At 39.9% G+C, this 23,770-nt stretch overlaps 1 protein-coding gene across 5 annotated transcripts in view; it reads left to right on the plus strand.

Moving 5' to 3' along the window:
- Positions 1–396: 396 nt before the first annotated feature.
- The window catches only part of BAK1 (BCL2 antagonist/killer 1), a 30,858-nt gene continuing 7,484 nt past the window's right edge, over positions 397–23,770 (plus strand). Inside the window, exons 1-5 of one of the 5 annotated variants that reach the window (XM_063297639.1) lie at positions 397–527; positions 11,011–11,124; positions 19,987–20,122; positions 20,202–20,345; positions 23,060–23,240. In XM_063297639.1, the coding sequence (XP_063153709.1) occupies positions 11,043–11,124; positions 19,987–20,122; positions 20,202–20,345; positions 23,060–23,240 (543 nt within the window). In that variant the 5' untranslated portion in view covers positions 397–527; positions 11,011–11,042. Of the gene's footprint in view, positions 528–822; positions 1,041–7,725; positions 7,763–11,010; positions 11,125–19,986; positions 20,123–20,201; positions 20,346–23,059; positions 23,241–23,770 lie in introns of those variants that run through there. The other 4 variants (XM_063297637.1, XM_063297636.1, XM_063297638.1 and 1 more) reach the window with 4 other exon arrangements.

Here is a 23,770-nt window from a genome sequence, read left to right on the forward strand (position 1 = left end):
AGTGTAAACGAGATTTAGTGAGCTTTCCTTTGGGGTTTTTTATACCTTGCCTTTAATTTCCTTTGCTGACCAGCTCTCACTCTTTTTCTGCGCTTTACATAACGTTCTCCCGCAAGGACTCTTCGTGACTTCATGGACCAGCTGCGTGATACGTGACAAGAAAACGAACGCAGGCCGTGGATCACCATTTGCAGAGGGGGAAAGGAAGTGATCAACCCACCCCACCGCTCGCTTTCCTGCACCACATACAGCGGCTACGAAGAACACGACCTCTAGAGGGCGCTGCAACAAGCCTTATGGCTTTCACCTGGTTTGCATCTATGGTTTTCCAGGATTGACTTCATCCTTCCTTTCTGAGTGCCGGTCGTCTTTGGCTTTTGCCTGCCTGGCACTGGCAGCGCAGGAGCGCGGCGGCAGGGAACGAAAGTGGTGCAATAGCTGGGCGAGGCCAAGTTCACCGAACAGCTTCTGGAAAAGCTGGCTGGGTGGAAAGGGCGCGGCCGTCGTAGCCGATCCCTAGAAGCGGGGTAAGTGCCATGGCCGGGTGAGGCGGGGAGCCCAGCCGATGGCGGGTCGTGGGGATGCGCGAACCGTACAGCAGCCACGATCTTCTGGCTCTTCCCGGCCCAGGGAAGTAGGAAGAAATATTTTAAGTTTCTTTGGGGACGGGGCGCCGTTGGTTCTCATGGCTGCGTTACGGTGCGTACTCGGGCCTCTGGCTGGATGCGGAACGGGGATGCAAGACTGCTAGCGTCGTTTACGCTCCGAAGCGCCTCCTGCTCAGCTGAGCAAAAGTGCGCCACAGGCCTCGTGGTGCTCCGAGGAGCAGGAGGGTCATCAGTTCAGCAGTAAGGCCCGGGGAGAAGGACGAGCCTTGCCTTTCCAGACGCGAGATTTCCGAAATCCAGAACGCAAGAATCCACCTCCATCCTCCGTGCGTTGCGGTGCGTCGTTGGGGATAAAATCTGGCTCTCATCGTTTAGAAATAGATACTGTACGTTGGGGACCACGGAGTGACAGTTACTCCGGATTAATAAGCAGTGAGTATGACCTGGGCCATGATAGAAGGTGGCCTACCTTTTCCTCAGGTACTTACAGTCACTTTTTCTTTTAGCGATGGTATTGTAACCGTGGCAAGTTTTTGAGGTGCATTATAAATAATGTTCATTTGTATTGTTTTGACTTGAGCGGTACTTTCTTCTGGTGCCTTATAATGTAGGGTTTCACAAAGTATTACTGGCTTTTCTTGAAGTAACAAAACCTAATTTAAAACAGAACTAGCACTGGGAAGTATAAGGCTTGCTCTGGTAACATACTACAAATGGTATCCCTAAGTAAAAATTTTAGCATGAGCTGACCACAGCAAGAGAGGTTAACACAAGTATTAAGTGTTAAGTTGCTAGTGTTAGTATTTGCTTCATCTGAACTAAAGAATATCAAGGTTTGCACAACAGGAGGCTAAAATGTATTAGTTGCGGGGTCATTGGGTTGCATGAACCTAGCCAATGCAGTTAACTTAAGATTCATTGTGTTTTGCAAATTCAGGCATTTGTATGGAGTTCAGTAGTGGGTAGTTTAATTATGGTTTACTGTTTGGATTCACATAATATGCTTTGTCAAACCAGTGTTTCCCAAACTTGGCAACTTCCAAATATGTGCACTTCAACTCCCAGAATTGTCAGCAATAGACATGCTGGTTGGGGAATTCTGGGAGTTGAAGTCCATGTATCTGGAAGTTATTAAGGTAACTTACAGCAATATATACATCTAGTTTTAAGAGTGGTAGTACAAGGTGGATTTTTTTAAAAAAATGGACAATTTTTATAATTTTGTTTTCTTTAAATATTAAACCATTATTAATTCTGACTATGACTGTTAATATTATAATTATAAGGCACTGATTTGGCATAGAGATGATCAGTAAATGAGGCTTTTCTGAACCTCCTTTACTAATGATTAATCATATTTATTGCTTCTCCTATGCAAATATGAATACAATGTTATCCAGAGAAAAGTGCATATCATAGGACTGCCTTTCGGTGGCTTCTACTCAAATTTGGATACCCCCAGAGACGTTTGACTTTCACTTCTGTCATTATGGGAAACTGCTTCAATCTAACAGTCACAAGTATTTTCACTTTCAGTTGCAAATTTAATTTGGGGGGAGCTGAGGAAGAGGAAGGCAGAATAAAGCAGAAAGAAGCAAGGCATTCATTTCATAGTTGTTTCCCCTCCTAAATAAGCAATGATATACAAAAGCAATAAATAGTTGTGAGGTGACAAGAATGAAGCAGTATAAATTCTCCATGCAGTTTTAAATTAACATTGTTTTGTTGTCAGAGGTGTAGTCTTCATCCAGTTGAACTGATTCCTGGTGTTTCGTATCAGTTTAGTTTTATTGCCAGCAGTAGGGAAGTGGTTTGCCCTTAGTACCTTCTGAGGGTGTGTGGGGGGTTTTTTTTTTTTGGCTTCCCAAGCCAATTTTCTGACCTGGTACTCCTTGGTGGTCTCCCATCAAAGTATGAACCAGGTCCAGCCTTGCTTGGCTTCTGAGTCCAACCAGTGTCATAAGGTGTTCCTACTTACTGTGGAAGAAAATAAGCATAAATAGAATTGACTCCCACACTAATTTAGATGGCAATTGAATTAATTATTGTCAAAAGATGGTGTGTCTGTTTAATAGACTCTTTAGCTCCTATACATCTTTAGAACTTGAGAAATTCTGGCTGGGTTCACAAAACATGCTAAGCCAAAATCAAACCACATGGTAAAAAGAATGTGATATATAAACTCAGCTGTTGCTTATTTAATCAACCATGGTTGAACAAACTTATTAACTTGTTTGGAGACACATTTGCCAAGTATGTGGTGGCATTTGGGCTGGTAACAACTGGAATTGTTTGTTTAATAAAATAGCTATTATGTTACTATGTTCAATGAAATAAAATTCAAGTAGACCCGCTTGAGAATCTGGCTGATTGTTCAGTTGGCTTATGTTCTCTATAGCCCTGCTACAGGCAAACCAATACTAGGATGTGTGGTAAATGATTTACTGTGCTAAAAGGTGAGAGGAGTGCAGTAGAGCAAGATAACATGGAAGGGGAGAGTCTAAATTCTTTTGTGTGGGGCAGGCCCAATGAATTACACACTCTAAGGAAGCAAGAGGATTCCTACATTGGGTACCACTGAGGTTATCACTCCCAGTAGCTACGAAGAACTTTAAATAGCTGAAGAGTGTTCACAGGGTTGGTGATGGCATGTGGTAAACATTTAAAATTGGCTGCCTGAAGGAACTACAGGGGTGCTTCAGTGATTTTTTGTTGTTATATTAATATGCTGGTTGTCTCCATAGACTCAGTGATGTACCATTGCATCTGTGCTTGGCTGCTGTGGTTATTGTTGAATGTGGTTCTCTAGCATGCAAGAAGGAAGATTGCTGTCCCATCTAAAACTACACCAAGAAAATAATAGAGGAAGGAGAGGAAAATGACTGCAAGAGAAACCAGTGAAGCAAGAGGCAGTGGTTGAAAGCAGCATGTCCTTAGGCTGCATTACAGTGGAACATGGGAACTATAGCAGGGATAGCCGGGAATTGAAGGAAGGAAGAGAGTGAGGTACTGTAATAAGCACCTCTTAGTTTTTATGGGAAACAGTTTTGAGCATTACAGGCTCCAAGAGAGGGCATGGAGTCTTTTAAGGAAACAGGAAACATTACATAGGGAAGATATTAAAACAAGCAGAACAAAAATAAGATGTGGGACATGGCACATAAGAGCAGAAAGAAAAAGGGAACCACCAGTGGTTCAACCATGTGTAGAGAATCAAAATACAGAAGGCCTCTGCACACCTTGAAAATACAGAAATGTTTTGAATTTTGCTCAAATGCAGCATCTCGCTCCTGTTCATTAAAGCTGCCCAACTTTTTTCAAACTTCCACACAAGCCTGAAGAAGGTGATGCTTCTTTTAGAGTTGCATTTCTTTGAGGGGAATCTTGAAGAAATTTATGCTGCCTTGTGAATAGGAGAGAGGAGTGGTGCTCCCATGAACTCTAAAGCACTTCTTCCAAATCATTTTTGTTATGCCCTAATAAGGTTGGTTAGTCTTGAAAGTGCTACCAGACTCCATGTTTACTTTGTTGCATAGACTAACACAGATCTTTCCTCCATTTCCAGAGAAAAGAACAGATCTGAAAACAGAAAACCAATATTAAACTTAATGCAGATCTTAGCTAACTTTTTTTCCTGTTCTTCTAGAGAATAGACAACCCTTGGAACCAATGTTACCTCTTGTTGCCTAGAGAATCCTTTCTCCTGCAATTTATAACTTTAATTAGAGGTTGGAGGAAAATCTTATTTGCCTCTCATGCAAGGATAGATTCCATGTCCAGAATGAGCTACTGTGGATTGGGTATGTCTGAGCATGTCTGGCAAGAAAAGTTGGCAAAGAGGATGGTAACAACAGCCAATTTGGATGGTTTTAAAAGAGAACTGGGCAGGTTCATAGGGGATTAGGTTATCGGTGACTACTACTTTTGATGGCTGCTTATCAAGGCATAGGGCCTGGCTATCTGAGGGACCAACTTTCTCCCATCATTTCTGCCTATCCCTCAAGATCTGACAGAGCAGATTCATGTCCCAACCATTAAGCAATGTCATCTGATGAGATCTTGTAAGCATGCCTTCTCTGTCACAGTGCCCCCCCTCTGGAGTAACATCCTCCTGGAGATTCAGAGTACCCTTTCTTTGAAAACCTGTTTTTTCCCCCAGTCATCAGCACCATGCCCTAAATGCTGTTTGCTGGGAGCCAGTAGTGGAAGGTATAGCCTTCCAGTCCAGCTTGCGAGTTTCCCAAATTTATCTTATTGGTCACTGTGTGAATCAGAATGCTGGAACAGAAGATGTGCTTATGTCATATAAAGTATTAAAATATTCACCTTCTGAATAAATACATCAGGGTTATACCTGTGCCCATGCAGTATCAAAGCATATACTGATTGTACTATTTTTTCTTAAATATCTTGAAGATTTTTTTTAAAAGCAGTTCATTAGCAATAATTTCAAATATTGTGTTCATTTAGTTTGCCATTTGGATGGTTGACTAGGCACAAATTAAAGTTTTGGTTAGTACTTCTCCAGCATAACCCTGCATTCAAGTTCTAGCATTAATTCAGTCTTGAAAAGCCACAAGGGTTAGAGGGGAAAAAACCCAACAACATCCAGAGTGTGGGAAATGATCTCTATATAAGACCAAGAGGCAGAATAGCAAGGTTTCCATCAGATAGAATTTTGTTGAATGGGCAGGTGCTCTGAGCAAAATTACAACACACATTCACTTGCCATTACTTTGAGTCAACAAGGAATATTATCCAGGATTGACACTTTTCCCTCCAATAGGGACTCTGTGCAAATAAAGAGAAAAAGGAACCAAGTGAATTATACATCTGTAAATGAATTACCAAATAAACAGTCAGTAGAGGAAAAATGGGCATAATCATGCCATACGAATTGTCTTCCTACGGCAACCCAATATTATTGGATTTGTGACTAAAAACTTTCAGGAGACTTAAAGATTTAGATTCTGTGAGATTTCTTGGCAACATTGGTCTAACTGACATAACTTGATGCAGTGGTAATTTATCATTTGCCATTATTAATGGGTTTAGTTTTTCATTTTGGTGATGAATGGAGAGTTCATCGTAGTCTCCATAGTGATTTTGTACAATTGTATCATTGCACAAAATTAGTTGTCGACATGCAATGACGTCTTTCCATCGAACTAAAGAATGAAGTTGGAATAGCAGTAATATATATATGGGCGGTGTTAAAATTTTGATAAATAAAATATTTAATTTATATTGTAATTGTAAATTGTAATGTATATATTTTATTTTCTATCCCATCTTTATTTTTTTTTAATAACTCAAGGCGGCAAACATACCTAATACTCCTTTCTCCTCCTATTTTCCCCACAACAACAACCCTGTGAGGTGAGTTGGGCTGAGAGAGAGTGACTGGCCCAAGGTCACCCAGACGGCTTTCATGCCTAAAACGGGACTAGAACTCAGTCTCCTGGTTTCTAGCCCTTTGCCTTAACCACTAGACCAAACTGGCTCTATATAATATAAATGTGTACATAATTAGTACAAAATAAGCAAAACAAGGTTAATTATATCTCTGTATTTGTTTTTACACTTGTCATTCCTGAGAAGAAAAAATAAAATGAATTGTAAAAGATGGGACGGGCAGATAGAAATCCCAGGCAATAACCTCCACAAATTGACTGCTATTACACATTTTACATTTGATTTGCCTCCTTTTGGGGGAATTAGAGACCAATTTTATTAAAAATCTGTTAATTCTAGCTAGTTATGCTGTTAACCAGGATGGTGGAAGTTGATAGATTTATTTCAGAGCTGCAGTTTTTGTCAACAACAGAACCTTCCTATGCCTAAAATTCAATGCTAGACAATTAACTTCACTAGGTGGGTTAATTCTAGTGTGTTCATGTATGCAAAAGAATTGGATTACAGTATATAAGGACAAAATAGACTCAGCAGATTATTTCATTACTACCAGTAATTTATTACTGAGTGCCATCATAGAAGATGATAGATCCTTGCCCCCTTTATAATCCATCTGTGAATAATTCTAAACAAAAATATGGATTATTATGAGCACATTATTATAAAGCACATTTCAAGGACTCAGAAATTTATTCAAGCGAGGGGAAGAAAATGTTCTAGCTTAAGACCAGACCCTTATTTACTTAGAATTTAAGATCCCATTGCAAGGATTAGTTATTCTCAAACTAGATCATGACCAGAGTCCCAAGCAACTTAAAGAGGGGTGGGGCTGCAATGTCTTAAAGTTTTGCTTCAGGCATAGTATTCAGGTTTGGATTGTGAGTGTTACTAAGCTTACAAATCAGTTTTCGACCTGCTTCCTTTTCTCAGTAGAGGTGCAAGGCTTCTGTGTATTGCCAGCTGTATTGAGATCTGTAAATTATAGCATGTAAATCTGAAAGGAATATTTGTATACACTCATATTTATTTAGCTTAGAAAATGTTTACATTTAGGCATTGAATTCTGTCCTATCCAAAAAGTTGGTACAGCTTTTGTGATTTGTTTTTATTAAAACCTAACGTATTCATGGATGGGAGTGGGTTGACCCCATTGAAATGGACCAAAGTCTCATTTCTGCATAGTGTAATAACTGACATCTACTGATCACGTGGCAAATTATTGCCACATATTGGCAATCCACCACTTATCTCAAAACTAAATATGTGGCTCTAACATCTCTGCGAATGTGTTGGTATTATAGTATGTCTGCGGTCTTTGGAATGTCTGCAGACATGGACATGTTAGTGAGATTCAGTGTTTTCCTTTATTTACCTTTATAAATTTGTACAGTTCTATCACTATTTTGATATATAGATTTTACATTTATTGGATATATAAATTTAATTATTAACTGTATATAGTATATTTCATGCCAAACAATTTTATTCATGGGGGAGGGGAGCTCCTACACATTCATGTATGTTTTATCATTTTAGAGGGACACATTATCCCAGAGCTTGAGACACACACACTCTTAACAATAAGGCATGCCAGAAGGAAATGAATCATCGGATTTTCTCTGCTCCTATGGAGGAGTTGATATTTACCATACTCAAGTGCCTATGGAGAAGGCAAGAATGGGGAGACTCACTGGATCTCATCCAAAGGCTAGACCCACCACCCCAACAACCAGATGACAGTAGGTGAACTCTTAAGAAAGTAACCACAAGGCTATGTAAGTGATTATACAGCACAGAGAGCCTTGACATCTACCTGCCCTTTTCTGGAAAAGTATCCTTGGGGAGACTTAACATTGTACTATGACAATCCAAACAGGACACGTTAAAATCTTCTATGCCCCAAAATATCAGATTATTCCATCAAGAGATTCATGTCCTTAAAAGTGTTAAAATGCTATGTACAGATCTGAAACTGAAAGTTGAGTCATTAAAAAAATGTATTTGGAGTGTATTAGACTCTCCAAAGAATGTATTTGAAAGGATGGACATCAGATTTTCTATATTGGAGGTACAGTATTAAAAGGTTTGAGGGTTCATTGATCCATATGATATGGCCATGTGGTAAATTGATATCTTTTTGGAATAATGTATTAATGTTTATAAGCAGATATATGGGAAAATCTCTGAATGTTAAGGATGTTAATGTGAGGTTGAACTATATACCAAAGCTTTGGAATCTGACTGTTTATCAGGAATTATGGTTGTATCAAGTGGGCAGGAGTGGGAGGCTAAAAGAATCATATTGAGAAATTGGAAAAGTGATATTATTCAAGATGTTAAACAATGATTGTTGGAAATACGTGATCTGTCTGGTTTGGAAAAGGCAATATTTTCTACTAACTAAAGGATGCTGTAATATGTATTACTATGGCAGAGATATTTTGTGATATTTTACATTAATATTTTGTATAGATTATATGATAGTGTATTTATTAGTAGTCCAATGACTATTGATAAGTATATATAAGGAATTTCCCCCCCTTTTTTCCCTCTTAGTTTGTCTGGGGTTGTATTTTTTTCTAATTTTTTTTTCTTTTGGTTTGGTTTCTATTTTTTTTTTTTAAGGTTAAAAATTGTTTTCTTCATTATGTACATTACAAATGTAAATACAAGCAAGTTCAGGGCCTCCATCAACTGATTGAGTGATGTGCCATAAAGTCATTTTTGACTGTCAGTGACCGCATAGGTAGATTTTCTTCATGAAGATTTATCCCTAACCTGTTCTTTCAAGTCTCCCAATGGTGCACTCATTGCCACTATAACTGAGTCCATCCACCTTGCTGCTGGTCATCTTCTCTTTCCTTCCAACTAGGAAAGGGTTAATCCAGCACACTGCTGGTGGTTTTCTTCTACAGGAGAAATGAAAGAGGAACTAGAAACAGTCCCAAGTAAATGGATGCATCAAAAAGCAAAGCCAGGAATAAGCAAGGCTGCTTATCAGTTTGTCCAAGTCGTGCAGGTCCTTCGTGCTAACTGTAAAACAGACCTTTGCCTCCTCTGCCTTTCCAACTCCTACATTAGTTACATGCAAACAGCAACAACTTCCTTCTGTCATGAAACCCCTTCTTTATCAAAATTCTGCCTAAGGTGGTTCTTGAAAACCATTGCCTATGACAAACAATAGTGAAAATAGAAGTGGGCCTAGGAAGATACGGAAGCTGATAAGCCTGTACCAGAGGCTACATCAACAAGGGAAGGGACTCTCAAGACGTTTAACCACAATCAGTGTTCAACTGAAACAGTCAGAAATTGGGCCTTGAGCCTCTTTAGATTGTAAAGTGGGGTTTCCTTTGTCAGTGCAAATTTATGGGATTGTAAGGGAGACTGGAATTGTTGGGCTGCATTAATCTGAAATAAATAAGCAGGGCATCCAGCATAGCATTGCGTTGTATTCCTACTGAATTGTGAGCCAGCCATACCCTTCTCTAGAATATGCCATTTTCTTCCCCTCCTCTTTCAACAGGCAGCATTCTGTGAACCCAGCAGGCCACTCTTAGATGCGGTGGGGAGTGACTAGGCTGCCGCAGTTTAGCAGCCTGCCAGCTTGCCCTTCAGACCAGACACCAGACTCTCCACTTAGTCAATCATATATGCATTCCTTCAGTGGCACATCAGCCTGACTAGATCTGTGTGGGTTCAGGCATATGAGCAAATCACGCCCAAAGTTTCCTTTCTGCTAAGAGAAAAATGGCCTTTCCTTTTAAAAAGCAGGCCCGAGTTGCTGGAAAAAAGGCTAAAAATGAGTGGGCTTCTTGCCATCTCAGATTTAAAAGCCTCCAAATTTACCTGGGATTGGCAGAAAGCAGTACTTTGCAGTAGCAGAACTGGAACCAAGGCTCATCTATTCTCTAGAGGTGATTAAAAAAAACAGCCAAGAATTGCACTGTTTAATTTAATAATAATAATAATTTATTAAATTTATATGCGCCCAACTCTCAGCTACTCTGGGCAGTTTACAGTTGTTAAACATTTAAGAACACAAAACAATGCAAAAACACAAAAAGCAGCACAAGACAAAACAATGATGGCAAAGAAAACATTTTCTTTCTGTGTTTTTAACTCCAGTCTTTAGTCTTTGGTGAGTATTGCCTCTCTCTGAGCTTAGTCCTTGTGGGTTTTATTATTAATTAATTTATTATTAACTCTTTACATCAGAGTTAATTTCTGTAGCATCTAGTTGTCATCCTGCTCCGGCCTGTGGAGGTACAGTGCCATATCTTCCAGTATTGCCATGGCTGGGAGGACACGTGGTATGCGCTTTAAAATTAGACAGGATCTGCACATTGCACTAAGCCATAATGTGGCTTGTTTGGTTTTCCCTTGGCACATGATGTGAACCTCATCCGTTGGTTATTCAGTAAACGCAAACCATGATGTAGCACCATGTGTGAACCTAGTTCTTAATATGTATATGCAAAGAAGAGTCTAGTAGCAGTGCACCAAGAACCTAGAAGGGCAACTTGGAGTATTATTTTACAACATAAATGTTTATATTTTATATAACATGTTAATACACAGGTATGTGACTAAATCATTATACTCATGTTTTATTATTTTATACATGATTCTGTTAAGCAGACACTCTTCCTGCTGTTCAATTTTGTCAGATATAGATATATTGATTTATGATACTGATTTGTCAATCTCAATCGTAGTTCTATACAGATACGTTATCAGTCTGTGAAAGCCCAACCCTATCTCAGTAATTTAAACCATTGCAGTTTTCTCTAAGAAGCTCCCATGTCAAGAATCTTTCAGGAGCTGTTTTGGAAGAAGTCAAGGATCAAGGTTTGGGGGAGGGGGGATTGAGGAGGGCCATTACTTTTCTAAGGAAGCAAGGCAGGCTTTTGAGTGACAAAAGTAAGAGTTGGGTTAGTAATACTGGAACAGTTAAGGACTGTTTTGTCTGTCCCGTAACCTTTTTCAGGTTAATTCGGTCCTACCAAAGCACATACCAACATGGCCTCAGGGAATGGCAGCAATCCAGCGGACAGCAGGAGGACAGGAGAGAGACGCAGATCATCCCAGGAAATAGCATCAGGTAAACGTGGCTGGAGCTCTTCCATTGACTCTGACGGCGGTTAACCAAATGGCAAGCTTCACCTGCCAGCTTTTCTTAAGCATGACAGTAGCAGTGGCTTTTGCTGGGAAAATAGCTCTATCATATTTTAATGCTTTTTGCAGGGATTTAATGTAGCCAGATCAGTCCGGATCAGGAGAACTAGTTGTTTTAGGCTGGGATGCCTCTCTGCTTGGCTTTTGGTGGGCTGTGGGAAGCAGTGGGCTTGGAAGAGCAAGAGGGTCATGGCACAGACCCACCAAACATGCCTGCTGATGTCAGCTCAGAAGCACCAGGAGTTAAGCAGAAGGTGGATTACCACCTGGAGAACAGAGCAGGAAGGGGAACGACACCCCCCCACTTTGCAGGAAATGATCTCTGAATATACTGAGAGTTACAGCCCCCACCTCCTGCTGCCCAGTTTGCCCCATCCCAAACCTGCTAGGAACTAGCTGATGCCTAATTTCAATAACTCTCCTGGCTTTTTGGTAAGTCTTGGGTTCAAATTTGGAGCAGGCATGTTTAGGACTTCGTTTGTTTGTTTGAATTTACGAGTGTGCACTGATGCTTTTCTATTGTTAAATTCTTAGATTTTAAAAAAAACCCACACTTTTGTTTAAGTGAAGAAAGCTCACGCCCTCTCTCTTTTTGCTTCTTTCTGCCACTTTCTGACAAAGTTGCCATCAGTGGAGGGCAAGAATTTGTTGCATCTCTGGCTTTTGGTAGAGTTGGACTCCCAGCATATATCAGGATAATTGACAAACCTCCATCCCCCATTACCACTGTTACATGTCTCTTTGAAACCCTGGGTCAGTGTTTCTCAGCCTGAGGAACTTAAAGATGTGTGGAATCATGTGGTCGTTAAGTGAATCCAGCTTCCCCCATTAACTTTGCTTGTCAGAAGCTGGATGGGAAGGTCACAAATGGCGATCACATGACCTCAGGATGCTGTAACCATTGTAAATATATGCTGGTTGCCAAGCGCCTGAATTTTGATCATGTGACTGCAGGGATGTTGTGACGGTCGTAAGTGTGAGGACTGGTCGGAAGTCACTTTTTTCAGCACTCTTGTAACTTCGAATGGTTGCTAAACAAATGGTCGTAAGTTGAGGGCTACCTGTAATCAGTAATGCTTATGTATCAAGGAGATAAAGAGAACTACTGTATGAGTAATCATCAGGTTGAAATAATTATTTGTGTTTTACTGGTGGTTGTCACTTTATAACAATTTTTGCTGGACATGATAAGCAGCTATAAGGGGGGGAAAAGAATTTCACTGAGGTTTTCATTCAGTTACCAGCATTTGATATATGGGAACAATAAAATAACATCTGCATCAGCTCTTGATAATATGGAGTTGTTGATGTCATGGGTAGGCATAATCTATGTGCAGTATTTTATGGCTGTGCCCGAGAATTTATTGTTTCCCAGAAACCAGATCTTTTTTCTTTATTCTGATATGAGATGAATAAGTATCTGGTGTAATTTACTCATTTGACAAGCCTGCCTCCAAGGAGAGGGTTAAGAAATTATGATTAGAGTGTGTGCATTGTGTAAGTAGACTGTTGGAAGCTCAGCTACAATTTTAAATAATTCCTCCATCTTGGCAGTCATATTTCAGCAACCCCCACCCACATGTGCAATAGTCATTAGAAAAAATTGATCAATGTGTAAGCTCCAGCTTAAAATATGTTACAGCAGGTAAATCTATTTCTGGGCATAGAAATAAGAATTTCTTCTTATTTGTGAGTGGTGGTTATCAAGGTATGAATCTCAACTTTTAGATTAGGATTAGGGTTCTGCTGCATTAGACTCTGCAGACAACTCAAGTTGTCTCCCAAAACAATTGTCAAATGCTTTGCTAGAAGGCATGTTAACACTATAGGTGAATCTTGTTGGGGGCTGTTATTTCCTGGCACAGGGATTCGGTTGTCTGGGACTGTGCAAATATTAAATTTAAGCATAGCCTTGTCAGTAACATATATCTGACACACGGGACAGTGTATTACTCAGAATCAAGTCTCTGATTTGGAGTATAATTTTACAGATTTCTGTCTTAGAAAACAAACTTTGTATGCTGCTGTTACATATTAGCACAATCACTTCGGTTTTCCATCTGCATTCATCCCATCTGTAGGCAGCTTCTTAAATTTCATGGCAGTTTATAAGCCTATTTGCTGCAACTTCCCAATACCTGTCTATTATGTGCAGATTTAACAGAAAAAAATTGCTGCACAATTAAACTCTCTTAAAACTCAGGAATTCTTTAAGTAGCTGTAGGTAGAGTCCTCAGCCATATGGGGATAATAATCTTAATTAAGTGGATATCTGCTGTATAGATTTACTGAGATAAGATGTAAGTTACCAGGATACTTAGCTCCTATGCCACCACATAGCTTTTTGAGATGTGAGTTCTGGAGTATTATTTTGTATGTAGTCATGCATACAGGTATGTTTCCATTGTCACAGCTTCATTTGCACTCTCTGTATCTGCACAAAGTATGGTTATGAATAGTTCCTGATTGGTGAACGACAGTGGCGTTTCCAGTGATGTTGGGGTCGTGTTGGCTTTGTCATTGTAGAAATATTGGCACTCTGAGATCAGAATTATTATTTCCCCCTAAAAGATTTCAGTTTGTTTTTCAATTGAATTGTACAGCTTGTATGTTATATTAAAGGTGGAAAAAAATTCTGAAGTGATTTATCTTGGTCTGATTTTTTCACATCTCAAAAACGGTGTTTTAACGGGTGTATAGACTTTATATATCCACTGTACATAATTTGCTGTAGCCCTCTACTTCAATTTTGATTATTATTTTTTATCCTTTTATGTTTTACAGAGGGGAGAAACTAATTACATTTTAATGATAAAATGTAAACATGCTAAAGTTTTGTTAGCAATGTGCAATATTTTACAAAACTAGGGAATTGATTCTACTTTTTTGTACAAACTGGGAATCATTCCATTGTATTCAAGCACATTTCTTTCCTGTTTGTGCTACAGTTGCCATCTCTTCCTTTAAATCCTACTGTATTAGCTAACATTGGCTTCCTGCATTTATTTATCACTCATCTGGTTATTCATTACTGTTTGCCTATGAGGCAATGGTTTACAGTTAAAGAAGATTAATACAAGAAGGATTAGCAAGGAGGAAATGGCCAGTTTCATTTGAAATTTGCTAGTGGATTACAATAGAACGATTTTAAATGATTATATGAGACAAGAAAAATGGGCTATTAATATAATCCAAACTTTAAAAGCGTATTTAAAAGCATGTTGAAAAAGATCGTTATATTATTTATTTATTTATTTATCATATTTTTATCACTGCCCATCTCCCCCACTCGGGGGACCCTGGGCGGTTCACAATAAAACAATTTAAAATTCAATAAATTCATAATATCAATCAATCAATATAAATATAAAATATAATGAAATCCAAGTAACGGCAGGTCTAATTCCACCCAAAGGGGACAAGACCGGTCGCAGCAGGACTAGGAAACCAACCAACCCCAAGAGTGGCTCTTCCTCTCCCCACTCCAAGCATGGTGACAAAACCAGGTCTTCTGATAAATATGTGTTTTATGATGGGCAGCTTCCATTATAATACTGTAGTTATTGTATCAATGGGCAACTATTTTAAGTAGCCACAATACGTTTTCAAAATGCCAGAAGTGCCCATTGGCTCAAGATGGTTGGCAATCCCAGATTAGACTATTTGCTTATTTTCCTGGCTTCACTTAGAGTACCTTGCTAAGAAATGATAGAAACAGAGAATATGTGCTTAATAAGCTAGGTTGCAGGGGAAACAGATTTTTTTTTTTAAATTGCTTGTTTACAACTTGCGGGTGATTTTGCAATGCTCTAATGTGAATATGAGTCAATTACTTGGTTTTACTTTGTGCAGCTGTTCTCCTTTCCCGACCTGTGCTGGTCTGGCGTAAGACACTGATTTCTTCTGATTTTTCAGCCATATCAGGCACCCTCCATTGTACCCCATTCTAATTAGCCTTCCAGTGAAAGTTCAGCTCTTGAAAATGACAGGGAGGAGAAAATAAATTAGTGGCTTTTTTCAATGAAAGATGAAAAACATTTCAAGGTGCTTCCAATCTTCATACTACAATATAGATACTATATAGATATATGGTTAGTTGGAGGAAGGCTGCACATCATGGTTTAACCAGTCAATAGCTTGGAAAGCCAGCAGTGGGTTCAGTGACATAGTGCAAAAAATGTTAACCATGTCACAGCTTTCTTGGGTATAATTTCTTATTTACTACAGTGGTTTTTATTTTGCCTTTCATGATAAAAATCCTACCAGGGAGATTTACAAAAATATCAATAATCATAAATAAAAACACAAATAATCAATTTTTTTGTAAAGACAAAAAAACAGCTTTGGGGATTTTTTCCTAATGGCTGTTGGTGGTAGTGTGGTCTTGTCTGGAGCGTAAAGGAGAGAAGAGTCTAAATGGAGAAGGTTTTGGGGTGTGGGGCAGAATAATAAGATTGCAGATTGAATGGTTAAAAAAACTCATGCCTAACCGGAAACTAAAGATAACAGTACTGCACTAACCACACAGAAAGCCTCATTTAAGGTTGCAGGTTATGGCTATCATCCTTTGCAGCCCTCCGAAAAGTTAATGTTTATGTTTTAAGCTGAAGTGGGCTGTACATGAGCATAAACATTTGATGAGAAGTTTTGACAACTGCATTTAATAAAAAGGTCCTAATCCTAAACCCATCTAGAAGCTTGAATATAAAGTGTGCAGCCTGGACACTGTAGAGCAAGGCTGGCTAGGGAATTCTGGGAGTTGAAGTCCACACATCTGAAAGTTGCCAGAAAGATGCTGTAGAGGATAACTCACCCTGGCCTCAATTCAGCAGTGCTAGTGTATTGAACAGTGTGTACGGAATTACAGTATCAAATTTAGAATTTGCTTTTGACTTTAGATGATTTTGCAGATGACAATAAGTACACGGTGAAGTGCAGCAAATGGCAGGAGCATACAGGACCTACATAAACCTTTGGTGGTGATTTTACCATCTCTTAACCAGTTGTAATACATACACAATAAACATAATCCAAAGAAAAGCACATGGCATCTCCCAATGATTCATAACCATTAGGCTCCAAATGCCCTGTGGAAGAGCTCCATTTTCAAGATCATTCTAAGCATTCTAATCTCTTGCCCCAAGACTTGTGATTTAGAACTGCTGGCCTTGTTTGGGCTCAAGAACTAAGCAGAGTCAGGCCTGGTTAGCCCTTGGATGGGAGACTACAAGGAAATCCCAGAGCAGAGACATCAGCAGGAGGACAGATGGCTAAAGACATTGTGCCATTGTGATACAAGATCCACCCCTTATACGTTGTGACATTGCACACATACCTGAAAGGAGCCACACAATATTCGCTTTGTCATTTTGACAAATTCATCAAATTCTGCAGATGCCTCTGTCCCAGGGCTATAGGCTAAACTGGGGAATTGAAGAAAGCATTATGGAAGAAGGCAGTGGCAAACCACTCCTGTACTGTGACTAGAAAAATAACATGGACGTGTACCTAAAGTTGCAAGGAATTGAACCTGACTTGACTGAGGTTTACTCCAAGGAAGTGTGCATATGATAAACATCAGCGAGGATACATTTTCATTACTGGTTTTATGCTATCTGTCCTCTAAGAATCTCAGGATATATGGCCACTCCCCAGTGCCTTCATAATAATCCTGGAAGGAAGTTTAGTCTGAAAGAGTTAAAGGCCACCTATCTTAAAGTTGCCAAGGTTGAGAAATGCTGGTTTAGGACTTCCAGTGGGAATATGGCGGTCTGAACAGCCGTGGCTGCAAGCTCCGTGGGCAGATCTGATAACGTGGCTTTGCGGGGGGGGGGGCACAGGCAGGCTTTTCCTGAAGCCCTAGAGCTTTTTCATGGACAGAAAAAGAGAAGAAGCTTGGAACTATCCCTCTTGTACTCCAGAACGGTGCCTCGCAGCCGGAGGATCACGAACAGTGTTAACGTCAATCCGGTAAGAGCCGCCAGGAGGCTGGGACATCACCATTTCCAAACCATGCTGCAGCCTTAAAGGGACACCAAGACCAGCCACCCCATTTCTAAACCACCTAATTTTTAATTTTTTACTTTTAGGTACCACAAGAGAGGCTTTCTACAGCAAGGCAAAGCAAAATCTCTTGGTGCCTATTGTTATTTCTGGATTAATTTTTAAAAATCTTTTTAAGGTTTGGCTTGTTTTCCCATTTAAATACTAAGAAGGACTGAGAATAAATAATTGCCTCCCTGATATTATTTTTGTATTGAATTTGAAGGATTTAACATTTTCCTACATGTTGAATCTGCTGTTTCAAATCTTCAGCTTTCTGTTCACTTTCCCTGGGAGCTGCTTGTTAGCACACTTTCTCTTGTGTGAACAACTTTCGGAGATCTTCCCTTAACTCATTAACTCCTACGTTCGCCAGTCAAGTATTTACGGGGCGCCATAATCTACTGCCTGAAACATGGAGGATTTCAAGGAGACTTTCTCAGAGTTCCATTGTGAGCTCAAACAGATCTTTACCGATTCCGGTCAAGCTATTTTGCAAGATATTCGGGACATTATGGAAAATATTAGTTTTAAAATGTGTCATCTGGATGAAGACATTGTGGAAGAAGCTGAAGATTTTAACAAAGATAGAGATGTTTCTACTGACAGTGAGACTGAAGCCTTTGCTGAAATTCCAGGCGATGATTACATTCTGGTGTTGAAGGGGTTAAAGTGACAGTCTGAGTTGCAAATTAGAAATGGTGTTTTTCTGATGGAATGTTGTGGGAAAGAAGAGGCTCTGTTCTGTGGGAGGTTTTTTGCTGAGAAGTCTGAGTTTCCAAGGGAGGCAGTTGGGCTGTTTGATTTCTGTATGAAAAATGCCTTGTATGTAATATGGAGATATGTAAATGCTTTAGTATATTTTGAAGTGGGGTAAAGATTTAAGAACATTTATCTGGATTGATATTAAGGTTTGTATGATTCTATTTTTCTTTAACGTTTTAGATTAAGATTTACTGGATTGCTTTTAAGATTTGTTTGATTTTTAAGATTTATAAGGTATAATAATTGCTTGGTTTTAAGTTTAATAGGGTTAAGATTGTTATAGTATTATTAATTATAAAAGTAGACAATTTATATGTTTTTATAATTTGATTTTTATTATAGTGGACAGAAATATATAGAATAATTAGTAGGAAGGAAATAATGAAATAAATGTTTTGGGGGGAGAAGTTGATTTGGAGGTTTTTTGTTTTTTTGTTTTTCCTTTTTTCTTTTAATATAAGGGGAAGGAGCAATTGTATTTACTGATTTTTATAATATGCTAATGGAATGATTTATAGAAATAATGTGATCTTGGTTTGATATAGAGCAAGGGATTAATTATGGAAATTGCCGTGTATTCTTGTTGTTGAAAGCCAGAAGTCGCCTCTTTATGTAATCTTTAAAATTCTTTTTTCTTGTGTTTCACACTTTTTTAGTTTTTTTTTTTTCTTTTTGTAGTTTTTTTCTTTTTTGTAGTTTTTATTTTTGTTTCAAACGTAATAAAATTGCTGCTGGTGAAGTGGTGCTTAGTATGTTGTGAATGATTAGGATACTGTTATGGTTCTTATGATTTTGTGGTTTTTTTCTGTTATTTAGTATTTCTGCAACCAAATTACCATGAGGAAGATTGTAAGCCACTCAGTCAGTTTCTGGTGCTTCACTAGTGCTCTTTTCTGCTCTTCTTAGCTGTCATATATTCATTTCTTTAAATCCATAAGCCACAGCTAGCTTTAAGGGTTTCTTTGCCCTCTTTAATGCAGTAGCTAAATATAGTTACTTTGCTGTTTAGAAACAGAGAGAGGAGTTCTCCCTCTCCACTGTATGTAGAGACAGTAGTTCAGAATGCCATGCTTTACCTATTGTGTGTATTTGCTTGCTAAGATTAAAAAAAGGAACTGGGTAAGGAAGGCCAGCACCAGATAAGCAATGGAAAAGCTCTCCCACATTGAGTGAGAATCCCCATTGGGGATTAATAACATAAAGAGACAAACTGATTCAAAATGCAGATTGGCTAAGGCCTAGAATTTGGATTTCTTGAAGATGAGCTGTGGGCCAAACTCTGCCAATATTCTTAAGCAGAAGCCTACTTTTTTCCATCAGCATCCAAGGGATAATAGAAAATGTCGCTGAACACATTTGGAGAGAATTAATTGGGAAACGCTTGGACCAGGAAAATGAGAGTCAAATTCTGACTTGACTATCAAGGTCACTGATGATCTTGGCACATTACTATTAGGTGATGTTCTCTCCAGAAGCAAGTTTGAGCAGCTTTTAGGTGGGAAAACATATTATTAAACCCAAAGAGGAGATTTCTCTGGACTGATAAGCAAAAAATATGCCTCAAATACCCTACAGTATATTCTGCTTCACAGGGCTTTGTGACAATGATATAAGTGGGTAAAAAAGGGAGAACCTTATCTTTGGCCTGAACTACTTGGGAAAATAGATGTGTTTATTCCTTTAAAGCAGTGTTTCTCAACCTTGCCAACTTTAAGATGTGTGGACTTCAACTCCCAGAATTCCCCAGCCAGCCAAGGTTGAGAACACTGCTTTAAAGGCTTAGGAGACATATTCTCTGCATTTTTGAGGCAGCGGGGTGGGGGGAAACCAAAACTTGTGCTGCTGAATGTTGGTGTTTTTGCTGCCGGCATTCAGCAGCCTGATATGAGGGGAGAGACTCTTGGGGCTGCAACAACAGTGACCCACCTTTGCTCAAAATGAAGCTGCTGATAGCTGAAGGATCCTGTTTTCTCTTCCGCAGAAGATTTGGTGGCTCAACAGACTTTGGAGGTCTTCCAGAGCTATGCTTTCCATCGATACCAGCAGGAGCAGGAGCAGACTGAGGGGGATGTGCCAGTCGACCCAGAAATTGCTGCAATTCAGCAGGAGCCAGACAGGTACCTACCACGGGTTCTTAAATGTGTATTTAGTCTGCCTCCATGTCCCAATTAACCAGTTTATTTGTTCATTGTGCAGTGTCAACAGCCAGGTGGGTCGACGCTTAGCTATGATTGGTGATGACATCAATGCACGGTATGACAAGGAGTTCTCTGAGATGCTGAAGTCCTTGCAGCCTTCCAGGGACAATGCATATGATTACTTCATCAGAATAGCCTCCAGGTAAGTCAGGCCAGGGCCATCCACCGGAGTTTTATGCTTACGTTTTTTAAGGTTGTGGTTGATGTTAACCTCTGGGAGTCCTTGTAGATGACAAGGATTCCTGGTGGTATACAAACCAAATCAATAACAAAGATGGAGGCAGAGCAAGCTAAACACTTGAGTCTCTAACTTTTACTAGATGATCTATCCTTGCAAATTGACAAAATTGACATCACAAATGTAAGCTCTGATCTCAGTTTTTTGCTTTCCATCTGGCTTAAGCTGTTCTCATTATCAGATACACCATACGTTTTGCAAAAATACCTAGTGCTAATTACTGCCTTGGTTCCAGGACCCAGCCCCTATTTTAATCATATGCTGCTGTCACTTCTGGTAACACATGATCTCTGTAAATCATTCTTAAGCCTTCAGAGAATCAGATGATGTTCTTGATCACTCAGAAAGCATCCCTTGATACAGGAATCATCTAGCAGCATCTTGAATTTACTTCTGTGTTAAGCTTAAGCGTAAAGGCAATTGGTTCCTCTGTTAAAATATTTTTAAAAAAACAGCCCTGGGTCATCTTGTAAAATCAGATTTGTATTCCCATTTTCCGTATTAACTTCATGAAGTCTGCAATTCTGTGGCCTCTGGAAAAGATTCCCACAGAGCAATGGATGTCAGATCTTCCCCTGTGAAGGAGGAGTGAAAGGATCGACTTTGGACAAGGCACTCTGATGTCAGATGCTGTTTCCCAACCTCACTGAAGCTTCATGAGGCCAGTTCATCCCCAGAATCAGACCCAGGATATACCTCCATCCGAAGCATCTGTGCAGGGAGGGTTCCAAGCAAGAGTGCAAAGCATGGAAAAGGGGTGGGTCTCCAGTCACACAATAGTGGCCATCATCTTGATTCAGGGCCAGTCGCTGGGGTACAGCAGCCGGAGTGGACCACTGACCTGCTTATGAGCTTGCCAGATGTGTTAACTCAGTCAGCATGGGAAAGAGGATGCTAGACTGAAATGGCCCTTGATCTGATTCAGGAGAATTCCTCGCATGTTCTTAAACCATCAAAAGTATCATGAAGGCAACAACTGTTGCAAACTTGGAGATTATAGTGACAGTGTTACCTAAATGAGAGGCTGTATGGAACTCCAAGGTGGTTTATGGTGTTCCACTGACCAGGAGAGATTTAGTCATAATTTTTTTCTCTTTGTTTCTTTTCTTTCCCCTTGCTTTTTGTTGAACAAAGGAAATGGCAAAGGGTAAAAATCAGCAACAGAGAGAAAACAATGACAATGTATACACATGCATCTTTACATTCACAGACATCGTTTCCCTGTTCCAAGTAAAGGTCATTTAACTCTCTCTTCTGTCCTCTTTTCTTGCTCTCCCCTCCTTGGGAAGTTCCACCATTTTGCTGCCTTGAGGTGGCAAATGTGCTGCAACCAGGTAAACTCACCTACCATGCTTTCGCTTCCCTCCTTTTCAGTTATGTATGGGAACACTCTCCATGCTATGCCTGCTAAGTTTCTAGCTGCACTGAAATTCTAATGTTGTCGTAAGCTGATTTTTAAAATTGGCCTATCAGAATCATTTTTATCCCACCAGATAGCCAAAGATAATTTCCAAGCAGCTGTGCACCAAGTAAAAAAATGAAACACTAGAACCACGCACAAGCACAGATTTAAAAAAGGATGTTACCCAATGTCATACTGGCTGAATAAGCCTTTGTGGACAGCATAGTAGGAAGGAAGGCCAGCTCCTTCTCCCCCAGACTGGAATAGCCAGAGCAGAGCTGATCCTGCATATTTAAGTGTATGGGCAGGCAAAATACCAAATGGGGTGGCAGCCTTACTTTGCTGTTACTTTCAGCAACCAGTGACCAGAAAGGCAAAGCAATGATGTAATGGCACAACACATGTGGATGGGTCCCCTATTTTTCCTTCATGTTGTAGACTTTTTTCCCTTCCTCTTCTTTTAGGGTGCTGAGTTTTTCCATAGAATTAACTTGTTTTATTTTTTTTCCCCCATTGGAAATTGGTAGGAAATTGCAGTGCTTATATTCAGTGATTTGCTGTTAATTTTGGCGTTGGGATTCTTTGGTGTTTGGGGTTGGCAAATGAGGTGATTGTGGGTGGCAGGTTGTCCAGCCTGAAATAGAAGGGGTTTTTGTGTTTAACTTCCTCTTTCAAAGCCATTTTTCAGATGTTGCTGGAGATTGAAACATGGGACATCTCAGCCTTCCTCCTAGATTTACTATAAGAGCAAGAAATAGGAAATAGGAGGCAGGAGTATTAAGTATGTCCATTGCCTTGAGTTATGTATAAAAAAGATGGGATTAAAATCTAATTGTCATCAGTCTAGGAAGCCCTTCAGGTTCAGAGGGAGAAAGGTACTTCAGAGAGTGCATGGGTGTACACGTAACACCTTTCAGCAATTCCTTTAACTGCACAAGTGTTTTCCCAGGGTCATGCTGCAGTTTCTCTTTCCCATTGGAATATTAGCATGAACAAAAGATTAGTTGATGTGGTCAGGGCATCTGTATGGTGCCTTTCCTGGATTAAATATGCTTTCAGGCAAGTGAAGTGCCATGGCTCTGTTCACGTAGTATGCTGTTAAATGCCTGGGTGTCCGTAAGATTTGTTACCAACAGAACGTGAATCACTAGTATCCCAACAGGGGAGCAGCAAAGAGCCAACCATCTCTAATTGCTACTGACCTTCTCTTCTCCAGTTTGTTTGAAAGTGGCATCAATTGGGGTCGTGTGATAGCCCTGCTGGGCTTTGGTTATAGGATGGCAATCTATGTATACCAGCACGGGATGACTGGCTTCCTGAGAAGTATTGCACAATATATGACTGATTTTGTGCTACGCAACCGCATTGCCCGATGGATTGCTCAGCAAGGAGGATGGGTAAGTGAACTGAAGAACCATCTTACCGGAGTGTTCTTTGAAAAATATATATCATATAAGCCTCTAGCTACAGCCTCATGTGGCGCAGAGTGGTAGGTGGCAGTATTGCAGCCGAAACTCTCCCCATGACCCGAGTTCAATCCCAGAAGAAGCTGGATTCTCGGGTAGCTGGCTCAAGTTGATTCAGCCTTCCATCCTTCCGAGGTTGGTAAAATGAGCACCCAGCTTGCTGGGGAAGGTGACGACTGGGGAAGGCAATGGCAAACCACCCCGCTATAGTCTGCCAAGAAAACATCATGAAAGCAGCGTCCCTTCAAAGGGTCAGACATGACTCAGTGCTTGCACAGGGGACCTTTCACACGCCAAGCCTCTAATTGGTATAAAATCAAACTACTTCTCCATTTAGTCATCTAGATTCTACTCTGATGGGCAGCAACATTCTAGGGCTTCCAGCAGGGATGTTCACATCACCTCCTACTTGCTCCCTCCAACTGAAGATGCCAAAGGAAATCTGTTCCATAGCTGCTCTT

The sequence above is a fragment of the Candoia aspera genome, chromosome 3 (genome assembly GCF_035149785.1).
Source record: "Candoia aspera isolate rCanAsp1 chromosome 3, rCanAsp1.hap2, whole genome shotgun sequence".
Lineage (NCBI taxonomy): Eukaryota > Metazoa > Chordata > Lepidosauria > Squamata > Boidae > Candoia > Candoia aspera.